At 38.2% G+C, this 23,050-nt stretch overlaps 1 protein-coding gene across 1 annotated transcript in view; it reads right to left on the bottom strand.

The window, feature by feature from the left end:
* Nucleotides 1-465: 465 nt before the first annotated feature.
* Nucleotides 466-23,050, bottom strand: part of Nulp1 (Nuclear localized protein 1) — a 51,739-nt gene continuing 29,154 nt past the window's right edge. Inside the window, exons 9-11 of the mRNA XM_083122407.1 lie at nt 16,754-16,926; nt 7,126-7,692; nt 466-1,000 (exon numbers count right to left, since the gene is read on the bottom strand). Coding sequence (XP_082978533.1) covers nt 7,527-7,692; nt 16,754-16,926 — 339 coding nt within the window. The 3' untranslated portion in view covers nt 466-1,000; nt 7,126-7,526. The remainder of the gene's footprint in view (nt 1,001-7,125; nt 7,693-16,753; nt 16,927-23,050) is intronic.

The raw sequence follows: 23,050 nt of genomic DNA, 5'->3' as shown, positions 1-23,050 counted from the left end.
CATAGTGGTAGCGTTGTCCCCTTGTAATCAAGGGGTCCCGGGTCCGATACCTGCTGGAGGCACATAGCGATTTGGATCCCACTTTAAACTGTAGGTCCAGTACCAATTAGCCTTACTGTGCATAAAGTGGAATTACAAAACACCAATTCAATCAATTCTTTAAGGGTGAAATATTAGACCTTTGAAGATTTTAAATAAGAACGTTCTTCAACGACTTTCAATCGTCGATTTTATTGAGTCATGAATGCTCTCTTTCAATGACAATTGGATTTTGTACAGATGGCTTAATCAAAATCCTCTCCACACATGTTGCTTTCCATATCCATATCACCTGAGACACGCATCAATTAAAGTTAATTCCGTACAATATTCTCACATAAAACAATTCTCAAAAACTAGAAAATTAAAAATATCACTGATAATTTAGGTTAGAACAATGTGATAAGCTTTATTGAAATACTGACACACACTTCAAACTCTTTATTTTTCAGTTTTCTATATTTTCACAATAGTTACAAAGCACATCATAGCCTTCTCTGAAAATAACAAAAAAAAAGAAGGATCATTTTTATTAGTATTGCATTCCTTTGGCACTACAAGTGTTGGATAATTCACTACATGCTATAGAATCAGTAGTGGAACTCTACAATTATCAAGAGTTGCAAAAAATATACTGTGATCTTTGTCTTTTAAAAAATGTATTAAAAATACAATCAAATCAAGCAACTCTGGTATGACCAACAGGAACAACAAACTGAGTTCAGTGATAGTTCATGAGACACCATATACTCACACAAAATCATAACTTAAACACTGTTTGTTGAAAATACCACTACAGCTCTTAGATCGAATATTACATATATTCCAATACGATTGTCAACCACTACAATTTCTTATTCCCACAAAGCTAGACAACATATTATATTTACATCACAAACAATGCATGAATTTTGGTCTTCATTGCAGTATCAGTAGAACATGGATTGCTCGAGTTTCATTACTGTAAAGAAAAGCAAATCACTTTCCTATTAGACATGTATAATTACTCACTTAATCTAGTTGAGACAATTTGTTCATTTTGCAGGCATCACTTGTGTATCACATAGTTTGAAATATAACTTGTGAAAGAATTAGAAAGTACAGAATATGAATTTCAGTGTTAAATCTTTGTAACTGCCTGGTTTAAGTTACTCTTATCAATACTCCATCAAGTTGATCAAATAATGTAAACACTTACCGTTAGTATGCTTTATTTCTTCCTAACATGCAACATTAATTTTTTTTTAAATGAAATTTTGGCTAACAAACATTCTGTTATGTACACAAATGCAAATAAAACAAGCAAGTGTTTACATTATATAATTAACCCTTGCTCATTGTGCCATGCCATAAAGATGAATAGTCGCTGTGCAGTTTAAGGCACAAGCTTTGAGCTACAGGATGGAACAGGTTTGAATCTCCTGGGGGAAGCATAACAACTTTTCTCCTGAGATTTTGACCTGTGTACGGGACCGGGGGCCACCCACCATCGTGAGGTAATTGGAGAACTACAAATGAGTAGCATCACCCAGTCACGAAAACCTACAACAACAACTGGGGTTTTGTTGTGCTGACAACACATAAACCAGTAACTTGCGGAATGATCTCCCAGCTCGGCAAGTGGGAGAGAGGTTGGCAGTTGGTAGGTAGGCACTGGCCCTCACAGACTGTTGTGCCATGGGTTATGAAGGTGAATAAGTGGATGTAGCAATAGTGCCCTATGCATCGACAATCTCGGCGAACATGAAGATGATGTGATGCATGATCAGCACCATGCACCAGCCTGGCCTAGAGGCTGGGTGCATCCCCGATGATATGGTGGTTGATCCCACTTTAAACAGTAGGTCTTGAACTGATTAGCCTATCTATGCATAAAGTAGCCTTAAAACAAAAACTCTAACTATATTAGAGGCTGGGTAGAAATAAATTCCAAACCCACCCTAGGAATTGAACCTGGGTGTCCTGCATGGGAGTCAGCTACCCTAAGTATAATAACCCGTGTCGCAACAGCCAGGCCAGGCCAGGGTCTACCTATCGACTGCTGGCCTCATCAACCAGTTGCGAGGTGATGTGTGGTCAGCACGATGAACCCCCCAGTCTTTGTCCTAGGTTTCCATGACCGCGTAACCCTACTCATTCGTAGTTCCCCAGTTTCCTCACGATGGTGGGTGGACACCAGTCCCATACACAGGCCGAAATCTCAGGAGAAAAGTTGTTAACTTCTCTCCCAGAAGACTCATACCTGCATGCGTCCCATAGCCAGAGCCCAAAGCATGATGCCTTAGACAGGACAGTGTTACGTACCCAATGGGACCAACTCATGTAAATGGTTTGCCAAGGTGGAATAGAGATGGCAGCACAAGGTGTGCAAGATTGAAGATTAACACGAGATATGCGAATGGCAGTGTAAATAAGAGCAGAGTAATTTGGAAAGATGAACAACAATACAATCCATTATAAGAGGATGAGGAAAAAATATAAAAACAATAAATTAATGTAAATACTTAATAAATTAAATTGGTGCTCATATATAAATATACCGGAAAACTAAAGAAGTGAAAACACTGATACAAATTTGTGTCTGAACAGATCTTGAATCTGTTAGCTTGATTTACCATTCCGTTAGTGGAAATTTTGATTTATTCCAGTCGCGAACCCCATTACCTTTGGTTGCACATCCCAGCCGTTTCACCTACTTGGATGCACTTTTCAATTGTCTAGCACCAAGTATACACTTTGTTGGACTTATTTAGTGTTGGCATGTTCCAGTCGTTGCCTCAATGGAGGAGAGTAGAAATAAGCAGCTTAGATATCAAACCTCACCTTCGAACTCGTAACCCTCTAGGACTTGTTGTGAATGAAGAAAAAGTGAGGTGTTATCAGCTTGTGAAAATAGGACTTAGTGAATAGGGAAAACCTACATATGAAAATACCAAAGGGATTGGCATAAAGGATACACATTTCAGGGATTACATAAGAGTTCAGAAGAAAGTCCAGATCCAGATTTCCCACAAAGAAGGAAGTGCAGAAAGAAGTATAGAAGGAAGCATATACTAAAGAAGATTATACAAATTAGAAAGAAATTCTAAGAGCATACAAATTGAAAGTAAATAAGAACAAGAGCAATACGTATCTCATTATGTAAATATATAAATCCATGTATCCTTGTTGAGATAATATAATCATTTAAACGTCTCCATTGGAAGGCATCCTGTCTGGTTTCGTTTTCAAAAAAGAACCCAACCCTGAAGAAACATTAGACATGGTATAATATTAAGATTCATGTACCTTGCACAAATAGAGGTAGCAACAGTCAGGTACCCTACTGACTGGAAATCTGTCTCTCCACCCAGATACACACATGCACAGAGAAGGAGGGAGGCAGAGAGGTAGAGGACCTTGGATTCAAGACAAACTGGAACTTTCAAGTTTCACAGATAAAAAAGAAAGAAATAGGAACATGTTGGTTAAACTATTCTCTTCTATCACAGTTAGGTGCCCTTGGGTCCATCGATATTAAAAATGGCAATAAAGCTGTCAAGATGCACATGGGACAGTGTCTTATGACAACATTTCCTGGCATGGCATGGCATGAAACTAGCAAACATTTACAGAAGACGTGAAGCACAGCATGGTGATGAAATGATCACATGCAGTAACTATTTCAACAGTGTCAATATTTTGAAGATAAGTTCCCGTCTACGAGTGACAATTCTGGCTTTTTTGTGGGAAGTCATTCACATGTAAAGTGTCTGAACATGTGAACTTTCAGAAGACACCATCTTTCTCTGCTGAAAAAAGAAATTGCCTGATTTGATCTGCAATGGCATCCTTCAGCAGGACGATGCATTACTTTATCCCCATTAAAGAACTTTTTGGGAGGTTAGATTTTCAATAGTTGTGACAAAGTGAAGTAGGTTGTCCAATTTTGTCTCCAACATACTAACACTCTGAAAATGGTTTTCAGACATTGCTGAAATACTAGGACAAGTGCATAAATGAAGAAGTGGATTACATCAATAAGTAAATATATTTTCCACACCTAAAAGTCCCTGTTTTGTCTCTGAATGTACCTCATGTATTAGGGAGTGACACATGAATCTGTAGTCTGTTGACATTAGCTGATATGTGCTAACGATGTAATTGGCAAATGTGCTATAATTTTACTGATCTAATGCTTCTGTGAATGTGTCTGATGCAACTGATCGCCAGAGTTCAAATCCAGGCAACCTGATTGCTTATATTGCACTCTGTGTGGGTAAAGAAGGCATTTGGAAAAGTTTGTTCACTTAATTCGCAGATTGCTAATCACCAAGGCTGGACCTACAGTTTAAACTGGAATCTTAATGGAATGAGATTATATTCTAAGAACATAATAATTCATATTTTCAGAAACTGCGAGATGTGGTAGTAAATAAATACTGAACTCGTCTGCGAAGCTGTTATTTGGTTTTTGGTCTATTAATTATGTTGCACACCAAGCAACAGTGCAGCAAGTTCCAACAAGGATTGTGGCAGTGCTCACCAAATTAATACAACAAAAAGTAAAAAGCAACTTCATGGAGAAGTGAGTATATATTTCTCAGTATTTAACACAATAATAAGATGCCATAAATAGCCTAGATAAGTTATTCCAGAACTACCTTTCCTTGAGGTATGCTCTCAATACTAAAAGACTTATATCATCTAAAAAGAGTAGAAGAAATTCACTTTCTTTTTCTTTACTACTGAGCAAAAATCCATAAAATTGTCATAATTTGTTTTCTTAATAAGAAAGAATATTTTATTCAGAGTAATTCTAGGCTCAATTCTCAACATTCATAAACTTTATATGTAAAAAATATATACATATATGTACATATTATTTACAGATAAAACTTACACAAAACTACTGATGTGCATTATGTGCAAATTGCTGAAGGTAGATAAGATAGGTGGCTGCAGCATTCAGTACCAGCATTTCTCATATATTATGAATTAATCTCGTGTGTAGTGTTTATTTTATAGTATTTCTGCAATAGTTAATACATATTCTTTATGACTGCTGGGACTAGTTTATATAAAAAAGAAAGGTGTGCAATAGATCACTTTAGTTTAGTCCATCTCTGTAAATTACCAGTTTAAATTGATCAAAACTTGACATTTACGCACTTAGCATTTTCATAATTTAGTAAACATACTTAAGACTGTTCTCTCTTTCTTGCTTACTCAAGTTTGCACATATGCATACATAATTATGTATGCATAAGGTGCAAGTTATATGTATGTTAACAAAAAAATACAGTGCTTATGTAAGGAACTCCAAATTGTCAAGAAATATTGCACTTAAATTGCTGTTTGTCATTGAAATTGAATAGAAATGAGTAATAAATCAAACATAAATTGCTAGAAGAAATTCATTGCTCAGAAATTGTAACAGTGACCTTCTTATGTAATATTAATTGAAAAAAATCAGATCTTTGAGTTGATTTAAATTGAAAGAATCATATCAGAAGTATTATTTAATGTAACAGAAAACATCAAGAGACTTTGTGAAAACAATAATGACTTTGAATTACCTGATGATATTTGGGATTCATAATTTTAAATAAAAAATAATGTGATCAATTTTTTTTTATCTGAAATAAATATAAAACAGACTTCTTCTTTTCACAGTTAAGTTGCTATATTACAACAATGTAACATTGACAACATCCATAATATAAGGGATTCATTTTGTTTAAAAAATTGCTAACCATTGTTATAACTGTATTTTTAGCCAAAATGAAAATAAATGTCTGATGAAGGGAGCGTGTGTTCTCCTGAAACGTCACAACGAAAAACTGTTTTCTTATGCTTGTAATAACCGTAAACTACAGGAAAATAATATCAGAAGTAACACGTGAAATATTAATCTGATAATACTGACCATATTCATGATAGCTAATTCAATGTTATGATAACATTTAGAAACTTTGTACTTAAACAGAAAACTAACAGTATAATGAAATGCTCATGAATGTTCAGTTTTATATATTTTTGAATGATATTCGAAGTTTCAAGGAAGTTCCTACAGAATCCATGTATAATTTCTTAGTCACCAATTCTCAATCATTAGCATCTGCAATTTTTTTAACACCTAAGTGAATCTCTTCCTTTTTTGTACCAGCTATGTACAGGTAATTTAGAGCTATGTAAATTGATCTCAAATTTATGATTCCTTGTATATTACATTCCTGTACTCTAAACATTAGGGAAGGGCAGATTATTTTGTACTCTTGTTAGTATCGGCTGATGTAGGCATAATGGGTGTATTGGTCTATAGGGTTATACTAAACTCCATGGTGCAACAGCTCTCGAAGAGCCAGGGCTTGCTAGAGCAGCTTTTCTTTGGGTGACGCATGGTCAGCGCATCAGACCCCATCGCCATTGTTTTCTGGCTTTCATGACCAGAGCCCGCTACTACTTCTTTTCACGTAGCTTCACAAATGTTGTCGACCAATTGAGTCAAAACCCGGGACCACTCGCACCAAAGACGAGAGCACTAACCACTTGGCTACAAGGGAGCCTATCAAATATTTTATGCATGCAATATATATCTAAATATTTTATAATTTAGTGCAATATTCTGACAATTTGTTATAATTTAAATGAATACAACAAACATGTAACCTACATGTCCTAGATTTTTTTAAAAGAAAAAGTCTAAAGATTATTATTTTGCATTGCAGTCACATGATAACATACATCTATTAAGGATGTATCATTCAGGTTCTTCAAGAACAATTTGGAATTTTATATTGGTACAATAGAATAATGGTCCATTCCTACTAAAAAATGCATATCCAGACTCAACTTGTCCATTCAATGTACTTTTCAGCACATATGTTTCTTAGCAGCCACACATACATGCATTCCTTTCCTCTCACCCCCCCCCTCTTTTCCTCCACACACACACACACACACCAAGATCGTACTGTTTGACTCAAACAACATTAATTATATTTGTCTTAATTTTGAATTATTTTAAATATTTCTCTACTAAAAAAGACATTTAAAAATGTCTTACTATAACATGGTTTTGTTTTGTGCAGTGAAAAATCTTACCTTCAATTAGCACTTTGAACTCCATATATACAAAAAAACAAAAGTATTAAAAGTCTTCTAATTGTAATGCTGCACTTTGCGAATAGAGAACCTGTCACTACAAGCTGTTTGTGCAAATATCAGTCAGAACTTACTTAGTAAGCTTGCAATCTTATGAACCTCACAGGTCAATTCAAGTCACACACACACTTGTTGAACAACTAGGAAGAAATACTGCATATTTCACTACGACCCATTGATAGCAGTACTTTTCTCTGCTGGGCAAAACATATTCTTCTGTAATACTGAAGAGGTTCAAATCACAGCAGATCAGTACACTCAATAACAATTCTTGTATCATGGGTGATTGAGAACATTAGATTTAGGCCTGCTCAAATGAAGAAGTCACAGTTTTGTAAACTTCAAGGTCGTTCTTCAGGCTCCTCCTCACTTTCATCAACGTCGGCATCATTCGGTACGTCTGGAAGATGAATGTTGCTAAGTAAGTCTCTCATTGCATCCAGCAATGACGTGACGCTGCGACGCAGATCAATTCCACTTGCACCTTCAATATCTTCGCCTCCTTCACTGTAACAAATTTGGAACATATTAACAATATCTACAGCCATATACATATTTGCTGCACATAAACAAGTAATATTTAAGAAACCAAAGCTTATTATGTCCAGCATAAATTTTTTTAAAAAAAATACATGATAAACTTACAGTTTTAAATTCCAAGATTCAATATTTGTCTGCTTTTTATAATGTTTTTACCTTTGTGATTTTCAGTCAAACAAAACAAAATATTTTTTTTTCCATATTGCAATGCTTGCAACAGAAGGTTCCATGGTAAGTATGTATGTGTATGTTCATGTTGTGGTGCCGTGGACATCCTATTGATAAAGTTATGCCAGGGTTCCCACCTATTCTAATGTTCATTAAGATATTGTTTTGAAGTTTATCTACATTCTTCGAAATTAATATAAAATATGAATACAAATTTCAATGAATTATCCAAATCAACAAGCCATTACAGAAAAAAGTGAAATACACAATGTGTCCCATAATTTTTTGGACTAGGACGAGAAAACAGGAAATGCACACGCAATGACATGACATGTCCTTCCCAGACGTATGAACAGACTGTTAAGTACACCATCCCACCTTATATATATTAATCTTGGGCTCAAAGTGCACGAGAGAAAATTGTGCTGTTACTGTGATTTTTAGTGCGTTTCGTTATGATGTGCAACTTTGGTTTTCTTTCAATTGCATAATCAAGATAAATAGATTCTGAATTCATAGGTTAAAATGTAAGTTTTGTGTTTTGTTTCAGTTTACTACAAATCTTAATGTTTTCCCCGTGCCCTGGGAGGTGTCATTTGTATACCCATATACAGTTTCTCATTCTCAATTTGTAATGATATCAATATATTCTTATGGCTATTAATATCCTATGGTTGAACCTGGCATGACCGTGTCAATAATTTGGCGTACAGAATGTAGGGCCACAAATACATTGTACATTAGCTACGTTAATCTATTGTAACGTGTGTTAGATTTGCAGTTGACTCAGAACTTTGAATGCTCAACAATGGAAAAGAAAATATTAAGAAGTGGAAGCAAAGCTTCATATGTTGATGAAAGCACAGTTCATGTGTTTTGCTGTGAGACTACATCAAGGCTTGATGATACGTTTGTTTGCACTGAATGTCACAATACTTTTCATTTGAATTGTGCAAAGTTAAAGGCACCAAAGGAAAGTAATTCTCCTTGTGAATTAACATGTTTCGCATGCAAAGAAAAACTTGCAGTTCCTGTTACTGCTGATTTGCTCGCTTCTTTGCAGCGAATACTGGAGGCAAATTCCAGCAACCTGGAAGATATAATGGCAGAAAATTCTAGTAATCTAAAACTTAGAATCCAGGAAAGGATTACGGAAAATGCTAATAATCTAGAATCTAGAATGCAGGAACATTCTCATAGCTTGGAGGCTAAGTTACATGAGAACTCCAGCAGGTTAGAGGCTAAACTCTAGAAAAATGTGAATATCTTGCAGCACAGTTTACAACTAAAACTGGAAGAAAGTAGTCAAATTCTTGAGTGCTGGCTGGAAGCTAGGATGGAGGAGAAACTGTCCCAGAGTTGTTCACAACTCACTGCGTCCAATTCAGAGATGGGACGGAGGATCAAACAACTGACTCTGCAAATGTCTGAGGGCCAGCAGAAATTAAAAGAAAGCCTTGAAATTGGGATAGTGATCTTACGTCAAGCACGTCAGTCAAATTCTCAGCAGCTGGAATATAAAGTCCATGAAACAGTTGTTCTGTTGAGGGAAGAAGCTGAGCACACCAAAGAGGGCTTCCGAAAGGAAATCACTGAAACGCAGAGCGGTTTCAGGGAAGAAATGTCCAGGGAGTTGGAAAACCAGGTTAACCAGTGTGGCATATCAGCTGAGAGAAAACCTGAATTTGCAAGTTGTAGAGACGGTGGCGGAACAGAGGGTCCTAGAGAGCACGCTTAAGAGTGGAAAAATGATATGGAATCCAAACAAGGGAAGCTTTCTTCAGACATGCGTCACCTTTGTGACGAAGTGGCTCAGATTTCAACCACTTTAAGCAAGTTGCCACTCCCCGGTGAACCAGAGTTACCGCAAGTAGACTAGCTGGGAGCGCCTTTTCGAAAGGTTGCTGTCTCCTAGTCGTTCTGAGGTCTCTTCGGGGCAACAAAACCGTACACATGTAAAAAAAAAAAAAAAAGATGCCACAGAGAGATCGTTTCCAGTTCTTCAGCCAGCGAGTAGACTTTTTCAGAAAAAAGAAAAGAAAGAAAATCTCGAACCAATGCTATGTGTGGTGGGATGACTCCCGGGATGACAGAGACCTGAATTCCATGTGAAAATTAGACGGAAATATTATAGCCAATTCGGCTGAGATTTATCTGAAGGAATTAGAAACCAACCTTGAGATCCTTCCGATCCCGCATAGATACAGGCTGGAGATTATTCCTAGTTTGCTAACGGGCATGGATTATCATTGGTTCTACTCTCATAAGAATGATTTCCACACATATTCAGATGTCCGTAGGGCGTTTAAGAGGCATTTTGCTTCTTCAGAGGCAAAAGAAAGGGAGTTGGCATCTGTAAGGGCCAAATGGTACAAAAAACAATGACAATAGTTTGGAAGAATATGTTTGGTCCGTATACTCTGCTTACAGACACTTGTGTAGCCACTACACAGAGCAGGTGGTAAACCTCATAATCGGCCAATTGCCTTATAGAAGCAATTGTGTATGGCCCATGCTCCCGTAACTGTTGATTTGCTTGAAGATTTTGTTAAGAGATACGAGCAAGTGGAAGAGCAGGATGCTTGGCAAACTGCGTGGAGGAAGGAAAATACTACTAACCAGAACAACTAAGATATTCCAGGCAACTCGGTAAACAGAAACCCGAGAATTCGTATGGTCCAGAGCCAGAATAATTACCGTGGCAATCGCTCTGCAGGTCCATATAGAAACGGCAATCGTTATCGTCAACAAAGCCAAAATAGGCAGAGATCCGAGTATGCTGCTGCCAGACATGAACCTTGTGAGGGACCACGAACTGAGAATCGTTTATCTTCACCTGGGCACAGTGAACCTTCGAGGGAAGATCGTAGCGCTCCACGATTGCAAGTGGTGAGCAGTGGCTTACAAACCGATGCTGTGGTGTCATACCCTAGTAACAAGCAGCAACACAGCGTCGAGCTGCCCAGGAATTTTTGCTGGGAGAATGGAGCAAATCTCGACCAGGTGCGGGATTTTACCCCATGCCTGGCATAGAAACATTCCCTTCTGATGTTGGGTGGTCTTAGATAGAACTGGGGTCTGCAGAAAATATTTCCGCCTGCAAATAAAGATCTGAAGCTAGTGTTTGTTATTAATCATAAAGAGAGCGAGTTTCTTTACATTGTGTCAGCCTAGCCAGTCTAAAACTTTGGAAGAGCACCAAGAGTTCAAGGCACGTGTAGCAAATGTTGATATCACTTGTATAGTGGACACTGCAGCTGAAATATCTGTTCTGAGTCTAGATATTTGGAAGAAAATAAAGCAAAATTTGCCAGGGGTCATGTTACAAGCTACTCCAGAGGTGAGACTTATTGATTTCGCAGGAAAAAGTCGAACTCAAGTTGTGGGAAAGCGTAGAATCATGCTGGAAATTGCTGAGAGCACCATACCTTTATAAATTTTTGTTGTGAAGGATTTGCCTTTGGACTAATTATTGGGTTATTCGTTCCTGCAGAAATATGAAGCAGAGATCAATCTCAAGCATAAAAAGTTTAATGGTGGATGGAGAGCCAATTGAGCAAAAGCTAGATGATGATGATGATTCCATTGATCAGCAGATGAGTGTCCAGAGGACTGAAGCTAGCTACGATAAATGGGCTACACCGCTAGAAGATATAAGAGAGAAGATTGACTCCAGTGAATTATTGACTAAGGAGCAAAGAGCCGAATTATCTAAGATATTTATTACTCACAGTAAAGTGTTTTCAGAGGCACATGGCAAAAAACTTAATTTGTGATATTAATTTGTCCAGTAAAGTTCTAAAGAGTCAAAGACCGTACCCGATTCTGGTGGCAAAAAGAATCCACCTGAAGTGCTACGAGATTTTCCATGGCCGGAGTCGGAAGATGGTGAGAAAGACTGGCAGAGTAAGGTTGTACAAGTGCAGGTACGAGAATGATATGCTGTGCAGAGGCAGAAACTGAAGCAGGAGTGCCATGCTTTGCAGTTGAAGGAGGAAGACCTGGTGCTGCTAAGAAGTCATCGTCAAAGTTCAGCTGTTAACCGGACCATTTCCAAGTTGTTTTATTTGTGGACAGGACCCTTCATAGCTACCCAACTGAAATTCAACACGGCAGTGCTATTGAACACAAGAACTCGCAAGGAAGTGTGTAAGTTGAATTTCAACAATCTGAAGATTTTTAATTGTTCTCCAGACATGAGGAAGGTACTTTTAGTAGGTTGAATCCAAAATCTCCTAGACTGTGAGTGCTTCAACGAGTCGTCGTTGATTTTGTTTGTCAATGGATGGGGCGATTGACATGTCCTTCCCGGATGTAAGAACAGACTGTTAAGTACACCATCTGGCCTTATATACATTAATCTTGGGCTCAAAGTTTGTAAAGTTAACCGAAGTGCACGAGAGAAAATTGTGCTGTTACTGTGATTTTTAGTGTGTTTTGTTATGATGTACAACTTTGGTTTTCTTTCAATTGCATAATCAAGATAAATAGATCATGAATTCATAGGTTAAAATGTAAGTTCTGTGTTTTGTTTCAATTTACTGCAAATCTTAATGTTTTCCCTGTGCCCTGGGAGGTGTCATTCGTATACCCATATACAGTTTCATGTTGCTCATTCTCAATTTGTATTGATATCAATATATTCTTACGGCTATTAATATCCTATGGTTGAACCTGGCACGAGCGAGTCAGACACTCTTGGTTGTATATTCAAAGTACATTCCTTGTGCTTCAATACACTGAATGCAACACTCACACAGTTTGTCAAAGCACTTCTGGAAGTCTTTGATGGAAATAGTGTTGAGATACTCACAATGACGGTCATCTAAGTGTCCTCTCCAATTTCCATGAAACATGGCACGTGTATAGAGGAGCCCAAAGGAACAAATACATGTTTTATTGTTTCGGCTAAAAAACTGTTCTAGTTGGCAACCCCCCCCCCCCCTAATGTCAAGATGAGGACAAATTGAATTGGAGATCTGACCCCTGTGTCCCCCTCTGATTTCCATGAAACTTGGCAAGTGTATAGAGGGGCTCAAAGGAAGAAATACGTGTTTCTTTGTTACGGCTAAAAAACTGTTTTAGAGGGCATCCCCCCCAAATGTCAAGATGAGGACAAATTGAAGTGGGGATCTGACCCCTGTGTCCCCCTCCGATTTCCATGAAACTTGGCAGATGTATAGAGGGGCCCAAAGGAAGAAATACATGTATTTTTTTTGTTGAAGCTAAAAAACTGTTTTAGGTGTGCTGTGTGGGATGGTATGTACGATAAGACATGATGAATCCAAATTCCATATGTGTGACACCGTAAAAGCTCAGAGAAGAAAATAAGGACAACAGTTCTGTATGGAGGTACCATGTTGAATGTAGTGAATGTGGTCACACTGTTAATACAGGCATTTAATGCCAGTAGCCCATCTCCTTTAACAGCAGAGGAGGCATATGTTGCAGACATTGTGACGGTGTCATTGAAAGATGTACTAAAGATCCTGCGTACATCGTGGAATTTAAACTTCCTTGGACTTTGACCAGCAAGATGATACGTATGCATATACTGTATCCATTGGATATAAACTAAGAGCAGTTGACTTTTGGAGGAGTAGACAGAAGCGGCGTTTGACCACCCTGCAAAATCAGTATAAAAACATGGCAACTACGAAGATGGGAAGAGCAGGTATGTGCAGGAGGAACACGGAAAGAAAAGCTGTGTCAGGTTTCCAGATACATTTTAGAAAACTTTAGTGATGCCGTGCAAGCACAGGTTGCAATCCATGACATTGATATTCGGAGATGGGCTCTGCAAGCTAAAGCTGAATTGGACGTTTCTCGGTTAACAGCGTCACGGTTTTGGCTTTGGAAATTCAAGAAAACACATAACATTGTGTCCCGGAATCTCACCAAATCCATTACATGCACATGTGCTGGCAAGGGATGAACATGTTGAGAATGAATGTGACTGTTTTGTGGATACTGTTAAATCATGTATTGCCCAGTACTCTGTTGCAAATGTGTTTAACTCTGATCAAAGTGGTTTCAATTTAGAAATACACAGTGGTCGCACCCTAGCTATTAAGGGAACGAAGAAAGTGGAAACTATCGTGCAATCTGTTGCATCCACAACACACAGCTACACCATTCAACCAATTATTATGGCCGCGGGAGAGGTGTTGTCTCCTCTCTTTGTTGTTCTGAAGGAACCCGGAGGTACCTTTGGACCCTACTTCAAACGAACACAGTTCCATCCAGCAAATATGTTCATTGCAGCCTCTACATCGATGAAACTTACAACAAATCACTTTAACACTTGGCTCAAGGAGGTGTACTTCCCAAATACAGGTGATTTCGGTGCTCTGCAATTGGATTCGTGGAGTGGACATAGTGATATTGTTATGCAAGAGGTGACACCACGATACAAAAACATTACTCTGTTGACAATACCTAAAGGATTGACTGGCACTCTTCAACCATTAGATGAGCATGGATTTAGGATTTGGAAAAATTTCGTGCGACGGTTTTCCGATCTTGTCCTGTCAGTGACATTTATCTCCACCTACGCAATAACATTATCAAACAACAATCTCTCACACATAATCAGTTGTCCTCAACAGGTTTTGACACGTCTTCCAATACGCATGGTATAAGAGTGGGTATCTTTCCGAAAGTCACCTCCATTTGAGAATCTGGTGGCATTCTGTTTTGGTGGTGACAGTAATCCTATATGTGATGTTTGTGGTGCAGTGGCAGTAATCAGATGTGCATGGTGTAACCGAACATTATGTTTACATTATTTTATTGAGGAGTACCATTACTGTGATGAGAATGTACATCGACACCGTAGAAGCAACAATGGGGGCAGTGTTCAATGTGATGCATGGATGCTTGTCTTTACTTTGTGTTGGCAGATCGGTTACCATAACTTTGTTTCGTGTTACTTTCAGGTGGTAATAAATATTTTATACATGATGTGTTTTCATCTATGGAACTATCCTCTTGTCCTTGGCTATGGATATCACCTATATGAAATCAAGGTCATGCTTGATAGGGTTACGGTTCCCGTGTGCGGCTATTTTGATGCTCTGTTATCCTGCTGTGGTCTGTCTATTGTTATACCCATGCCTATCCGGGAACAACGGTGTCTATGAATTTGGCATATCTCTACAATTTCACTGAGTTTGGTACTGACAATCCTAGAGTTCTGTGCTGTGTGGGTTGCAATTATATGTGCATGTTCTTCCTATGCCAGATTTACGTACGTGATTTCGGGGTCCCATACCCACTTCAATTTGTCCTCATCTTGACATTTGAGGGGGGTAGGCTTCAAAACCTCAAGGTAGAACTCCCCTGTCCATTGGAAACAAATTTTCTATGAATAATACCCATGGAGTCTAAGAAAGTGATGAGCATCATATTGATATCTACAGGACTTTTGCAGGCAAACTTTATTGGGTTTAGGGGACCCTTGGCTCTTCCACACCGAACTCTGGTGCTTTGTTAATGGCTCATATTGGAAACACTACATTTCATCATGGGTCACAATATTTTTCAGGAAATTGGAATCCCTGTTCGCAGTCCTATTCAGGTTTTGGCAATGTTGAACCCTTTGGTTTTCTTTGTCATTTCTGACATGGTAACCTAGGGTGGTGTCGCTTGTGTTACTGCAACTTTTAAGAGGATCCTTCCCCAACGTTCAAATTTACTAGCAAGAGAGAGAGAAAACATCAGGGTAATTGAAGAAGGGATGTTTTTCCAAATTATGCAATATGTATATGCACTACATCAGTCCAGAAAATTATGGGACACATTGCATATGTTTTTAGTTTAGTTTCCATTGTCTTTTTCTGGTTTTTGAATCTACAAAATTCCCTGATTTTTCACGACTTTCTGGGTCATAATTATTGATTTCCATGACTTTTCAACATGTTCAGGTTCTGTGATGCCCTTCTTTTCCTACAAGAGATTAATTCTGAAGGTCAACTGCCATCACTGTTGTAGGTTATGGCATGTGGGATGAAGGTGGCATTTGTAAACAATGTTTGCACTTGGCTGAGGGTAGTTCAGATTCTACCGATTGACAGCACTGCAGGATGGGAGTGTTCTGTAGTGTCCTGGGGTTCATACTTCTTTGGTTGGAAGTGGGGAGTTGCAATGAACTTCTTTGGTTGGAAGTGGGGAGTTGCAATGAGTTTATGTTTTTTCATGCTGTCTGAAAATCATCCAAAGTTACCACTCATATTGGAAAGGAAAGGGGGGCTGACTTTGCCAGGCAAATTTAAAAAGAATTTCCGACCATTTTGTTGTGCTTTAACATGCTAATAATCGAGTTTTAAGTATGAATCCACATTTGCTATTCAAGATCATCAAGTTTACCCAATTTCATTCAAAATAAATTAAGAAAAGTCATGAAAACATTTTTATGTAGAATGTTGCATGACTATGTTCAGTTCTGGTTTTTGCGATAATGTTGTGACAGATAATATTGAGGTGTTATGCAAAGTCCACTTATTGTGTCGTCTTCTTCCTTTGCTTGGAAACACTTGTACTATTCACAGATGTATGGGCATGGCCACTGTGTACACTTACTTTAATTTTAAGATTTGTTGATCAGTAATCTAACACCAATATCTTGGATTCATATTACAAATACCACGTAACTTACAAAAGAAATACAATTTTTTTTACCCAAGTACGTGCTGTACTATGCAGATTTGGTACTTACTTATTAAAGAAGTGAATTTTAACAATGTCAGTGCTATGAACCGAAACAAATATTTTCATCATAACTGATATATCAGAATTTCACTTCGATAGCCATGAAACACCTCCGAATTAGGTACAGTACTTCAGGCAAGGAAATACTTACACCTGAGCCTCCCGAAGAGGTTCATTTATGGAGAAGTTTGGCAGGAGAGACCTGAAGAACAAAGAGAACGTGTTGGCATCATCATACAGTCTTGGTCTTGGAGGTCTTGTGTACAGATTTACAGAATCTGGCGGTGGTAAAGGATCAAAGCTCAGGATAGGGCCCTGCATGTCCTGCAAGACAAAACAATTTGTTTTATATATTACTAACAGATAGCAAAATCAACACTACATATCACCCTATGTTTTGTCACACACACAGAGGCACCATCTAGAAATTTAAGACAAAAATGCAGGTTCAACAAGGACTTGAAACTGGCCCTATTGATGCCATAAATTTTTCAAAGGCAACAGATTCCATTGTATTATTATGACACTCTTCCTCGGCTTACTGAATGTCATGGTCATACATTTTTTAAAAAGAGATTAATTACAGTCAACTCTCGATTCTACGACCCCGGGTATAACGACCCTCTCGAAGTAACGACCCTTTTCCCGGGAACCGTGAAAAATTTAGAAAAAGATAGAAAAATTTGAAAAAAAAAAGTTGAAAAATTGAAGGAAATCGGCCGAAAAATGCATTGTTTTTTTCCCCACTCATTTCCTTCACGAGCGCTCTACCGCTCACAATTGGGTCTGAACTAAAAATAGACACCACCACACCATGCTTGAGTGATATCCAATAGCACTTGACCTCTGCCCTCCCCTCCCTCAAGCGCACCAATGTTACCCCGCACCCGACGGCCGCTACCAAACGCGCCAGGCTTGTTTTGCCACGCTTTCTCTTGGATACGCGAGAAGAGAAGATCGAATGTGCTTGGATGTTATTTTAAATCGACCTTTTGTTTCCTTGTCCTAAGAGCTGCTGAAAACTCGCGGGGGAGGGTGGGAGCAGCCCGAAATGACTGCTGGACTTGCAGTCTTTGCCAATGTGTATGGCAGGTCAAGCTCTTTCATCGATAAATACACCACCTTGAGAGATAAGATCGCAGGAATGTTCGAAAATACAGATGTGTGGCGCCTGGAAGTCTGGCCCATCTGTCCAGTTCAGCAGGTTCCTGTGAGTGAGCAACTCTCGGCCTTGTAGCCGACAACTTCCGGTAACCGCTTTCATTCAAAATGTGTTATTTGTTCCCTGCAACACTTCATAAAAAAGCGAAACTGTTAGAGATAATCAAAACCACATAGGTGAACTAAAGATCGTCAACCCGCTTAATGCGTTGACATCCAGGTTTCCACAAAAGTTTACTTCGATCTTACGTGCATCATAACTCCCGTTTCCCACTTCATATGTTTTCCTAATTGTGTCGATGTCGTAATATCTGCTAAAAAAAAGTGTTCCGTTGGCTTACTGACTTCTCCCTCTTTTCCTGTCAGGAAACGTAGGGGGGGGGGGGGGGGGGGGGGGGGGTTGCGATGCAGATTGTTTCAGCCACGATTTTCTTGCTGATGCGGGCTGATTACAGGCGAGGGTGGAAAAGGACCCATCCCTCTTCCTTTCCTTTGACGTCTAAAATGGGGCAACCAGTTCTGGATATATTCTTGAAAACGAACAAAAACCATAGAACAAGTAAAACAAAAAGGGACCACCCCCTTTCCCCAGCTCATTCTCCGCCACTGGTGTGCACGGCAATGTTGATAATTGCAGAATTCAGTTGTTTTTTTAAATTTATTTATTATATATTTTTTTAATGCTGTTGTCTGCATAGGAAATATTGCCCGTATTATTGTCTGTTGCATGGTAAAACGTAAAGCAAGGGTCATTTCTTTCTTCTTTACACTGCTGTTAAAAGTTCCGTCTTCCACAGTTGCGTTATCTTTAAAATGCTGGGACTTTTCTCTTCCGCCACCTGTTGCTCGAACTTCCAGCCGGTCTCTTTGTTTTTACGATGCAGCTGGCGCCAGTGTTTTGTCTAGCGTCGCGTCTGCTAAGCTCTTGCTTGCAGATAACAGCGATGACTCATCCAGCGGAAGAAAAAAGTTTTTTGAATCTCGCAAAGCTGTTTTGATTTGACGATAACGAAATTCGATCTCCAGAAAGCAAAACAAGAGTTAAAATAACTTCATGTTCTGCGCCTTCTGATAAGCACAACTGTAAATTTAATTTACCTTTCTTCAGAACCATTCATGTGGAGGAAAAAAAAAAGTGTGTTCAATGTAGGAATGGTCGCTGAGACTGATTAAAAAGACATTATTCAAGGTTAAAACGTTTGGAGGGGTGGGTGTTTGACATCGAGAATACTCCTAAATCCAACATTAAACTGTCCATTAACTTGAGAGTAAATAACGATCTACCATTTTGATATGTGAAAATGCGCAGTTTCATAAAGCTTGTTTTCAGTTCATTTTATGCTGATGGGCTAATCGGGACTAAATATACAGTTTAAAGTGAAATTCAATTCCAAACCCGAATGATTATCAACTGCCACCTTGTTTAATGACCTGTCCTACAATACGCTTTGGGTGAAAGATCGCAAGTTGCGCATTTCCTTTTTCACGCTGGATTACAATGCAAGTCAAGGAAGGAGTTTGGACTGCTCCCTTGAATGGGGAAGGAGGGTGAATGAAGTTGGTTGAAGCAAAGAAAAGTGACTTTTTTTTACGATGTATTTTACACAGCCGAACCAGAATGAAAATTACAGCCCTGCCTTTATTTTTTTTGTCTGGTACCTAGAGAGGTTGTGTTGTTTCTCCCGAGAGATCTAATCTTACCAGTTAATCTTGTAACAGACAATGCTCCAGTAAACCGGAATAAAATCCAACATTCATTCTGCCCGATTATCTCCCGACTGGTGTCAAGATTCTTCGAGTTTCGCTTGCAATAAGCGAGAGATTGTTTTCCTTTCCATAGGTCTCAGTGGAAACGGGTTTCTCATTAACTAGAATTGTAAGAATTTCCTGGAAAAGCAACGACTGTGTACAATTGAAACAAAGTAACATTATTTTAAATTCTCTTGTGAAAACTTTTTCATGTTCTATTTTCCTTCTCACAACACGCATCCTGTGCATAACAGGTTGTATAACTACCAGGATAAATGGTGTTACCATCTCCTAGGCATCTTTGTGTCCGTTTGAGCTCTCTTTAAGCTGAAAATTGGTGCAAATTCCAATAACGACCCCTTCGAAATAACGACCCTTTTCCCGGGAACTGTGAAAGGTCGTTGAATCGAGAGTTGACTGTAATTGTTTTATATTTCAAATCACAAGTTTTCCAAAAGTTCAATCCAAATTTTTGTATATCAACTTAACCTTACAAATAACTGTGTTAACTTTTGCAGAAATAAAGAAAATTACCACATGTTGCGTATTAATGAACAGTGTATTATAAATAAATTTCACAAGCACGAAATATTCGTTCATACACCGTATAAAGCATACATTCATATAATTAACTAAGATTTTACATTTCTTTATCACATTTTCGTAATTTAAGTTCTTTTACTTATTAGTCACGATCTGAAGTCAACTTATAAGCATATGAAAATTGTTTCAAGTTTCCAAGTTTTTTACGAGACGATTTGCACTAAACGCTCGATTATAACGAAGAACTATCCAAGACAAATTATGTGTCTTTTGGTGTTCTATAGACTTTCCACATTCCAAGCAAGCGAATTTTTCATATTATAAAATTAGGCCTTTCATTTACGTAGCTACATGCATGTTTAATACTTATCTTAAAATTCAGTTTCAAGCGAAGATGGCTGCCATTTGACGTGATTCCATCGGGTCACTATTTTAATGTCCTTTGGACCTTAATGCACGTTGCGACGCAATTTCAACTATTAAATGCAAATATTGTACTTATCTGCTCTGCCATATCACATTAGATCCACAAATCTTCATGTTATATTTAAATAGTTCCAATTTCAGTTTCCGAAAATTTTTAGCGACTCCATTTCAGTCGAGGTTGATCTTTTAGATGAAGCAGTGTATCAAAACTCACACTGTTACAACTTTGAGCACAGAATACACACTTGTTATAATTTTTCGAGTGACAAATATAGAATTGTACAGATATTATGCTTGAAAATGCTTGTAAAATAAATTAGATACAATAAAACATATATTACAATATTCTATCACATGTTTACGTATTTTCTTTTTACCTTTTTCAGTTATTTTATGTTTTACAATTTTGGTGGGAAAAAGGTTATTTACGCACAAGTTAGATTTTTCCCTTTATGTGAGTTGGCTATGTTTCCAATTTTAGGATTACTTCACAGCTTTAGGATTACCCTTCAAGGTGCTCATTTTAGCAAATCGTAAGTTTATCGTCGAAAATCAACCAAAACTTATTTCAAATGGTTTGTACATGCTAGTAATACATATTAAATACATGTTCGTACCCATATAGTAATGAAAGAGCAAGTAAAAGCTGTTGAAACCAAACATATGTGCGATTTTGCATAAATTGGCAATTTTCTGTAAGCATATTCTTGATACTTCACAAACCAAATTACATCGCTGAATTATAAAAATATTTTAAATGTTTGAAGTTTACATATGTACTTCGATTAGAACAAAGCCAAAGTGATGCAAATTTAATATTGTACAAATATAAATCACCAAATACGAACTTAAATCGTAAATTTCAAGTGACAGAATTATTTAATTTTTCATGTTATGATGGTACTCATTATGATACCGTCATATTATCACCAACTGATTCACACACACACAGGTAAAACAGTGGAAGTACAATATCAGGACTGGCCCAAAAGCTCAGTTGGTACAAGGGTCACTATTTATATTTTGAGCCTAACAATAAAAAAACAGGAATTTGGCATTGAAAACTGCTTTATTGTTTTTCGAAGTATTCTCCTTTATGGTCAATACGCTTTTGCATTCGTTCGAACCATTTGTCAAAGCAGTTTTTCCAATCTTCTTGAGACACCTCCATAATATGGTTTTTGAACGCATCAACGGCGTCTTCCGCCGACGAAAATCGTTGTCCACGCAATTTATTCTTAACGTTCGGGAACAAGAAGAAGTCATTGGGTGCCAAATCAGGACTGTACGGTGGATGACCCATCAATTCGATTTTTTGACTGTTCATAAAGTCGGTTGTTGGACGAGATGTGTGACAGCTGGCATTGTCTTGATGAAGAATGATCCGACGGCGTTTGTTTGTTTTCCGTATTTGACCGAAGACCTCGGGCAAACAAATTGTTGGGTACCATTCAGAGTTGACTGTTCTACGTTCCTCTAAAGGCACAGTTGCCACATGACCAGTTTTCCCGAAAAACAGGCGACCATTTGTTTCGATGGGCTTCGAGCGTGAACAACTTTTGTTGGATTGGGTTCATCTTGAAACACCCATACAGTCGACTGCCGTTTACGTTCCGGCTCATATGCATATATCCATGATTCGTCACCTGTTACAATCTTATATACGTCTTTTGAGTTTTTGTCAAATTGTGTGGGATCCAACGAGAACATACCTTTCCCACAGCTAAATGATCATGTAATATTTTATATATGCTGGTGGAACTAATGCCTATGGTTGCCTCAATCTCACAGTATGTCACATGACGATCTTGCAGTATTAGGTTTTGCACAGCATCAATGTTTTCTTGAACAACAACTGATTTTGGACGACCTTCGGGAATCTCGTCAGTGAGCGAATGGCGGCCACGATTAAATTTGTTATACCAGCGTTTCACAGTGGCAAAGGATGGGGCTTCATCGCCAAATGTGGAAGTAAGTTGATCGATGAACTCTTGTCTTAATAATCCACTTCGAAAATCGTAAAAAATCATCGCACGAAAATGTTCACGAGTTAATTCCATTTTATTGTTGTCGCGCAATCTCCAAGGCAACATAAACAACACAAATGAAGCTATTGACAAAACATTTGAAGTACGTTATGGTCAATAATTCCAGACGATTCCGTGTGAACGTCAAATCGCGCCTAACTTCAATCAGTGTTGCCAAGGCTCAAAATATAAATAGTGACCCTCGTAGATCAATGGCATGGTATGTCAGACATGTAGGTTCAAGTCTTTGCCAATCTTGCATTTCCACCTTAAATTTCTATATGCATGGGTTGGGGTGAAAGCCATGGCAACTATTTTCTCAGCGACAATGTGGGACCAGCATGAAAATCTGAAATATTCAAATGGAAGGGGCAGTGTAGGGTACTGTGGAATGTAAGAACAATGCACATCATATGCACCAGGTGTCGGACACAGAAGCAAACAAAACATCCTTAAAGAAAGCATTATTCTACATGTCATTACAAGTCAGAAAGCATACATTAGCATTACAGGAACACAAGAGGAATTCCAAAAATTTTCTA

Source organism: Lepisma saccharinum, chromosome 5 (assembly GCF_977018435.1).
Source record: "Lepisma saccharinum chromosome 5, izLepSacc3.1, whole genome shotgun sequence".
NCBI classification, from domain to species: Eukaryota; Metazoa; Arthropoda; class Insecta; order Zygentoma; family Lepismatidae; genus Lepisma; species Lepisma saccharinum.
The sequence above is the reverse complement of the archived record's forward strand: the minus strand, read 5'-3'. Positions and strand labels throughout refer to the sequence as shown.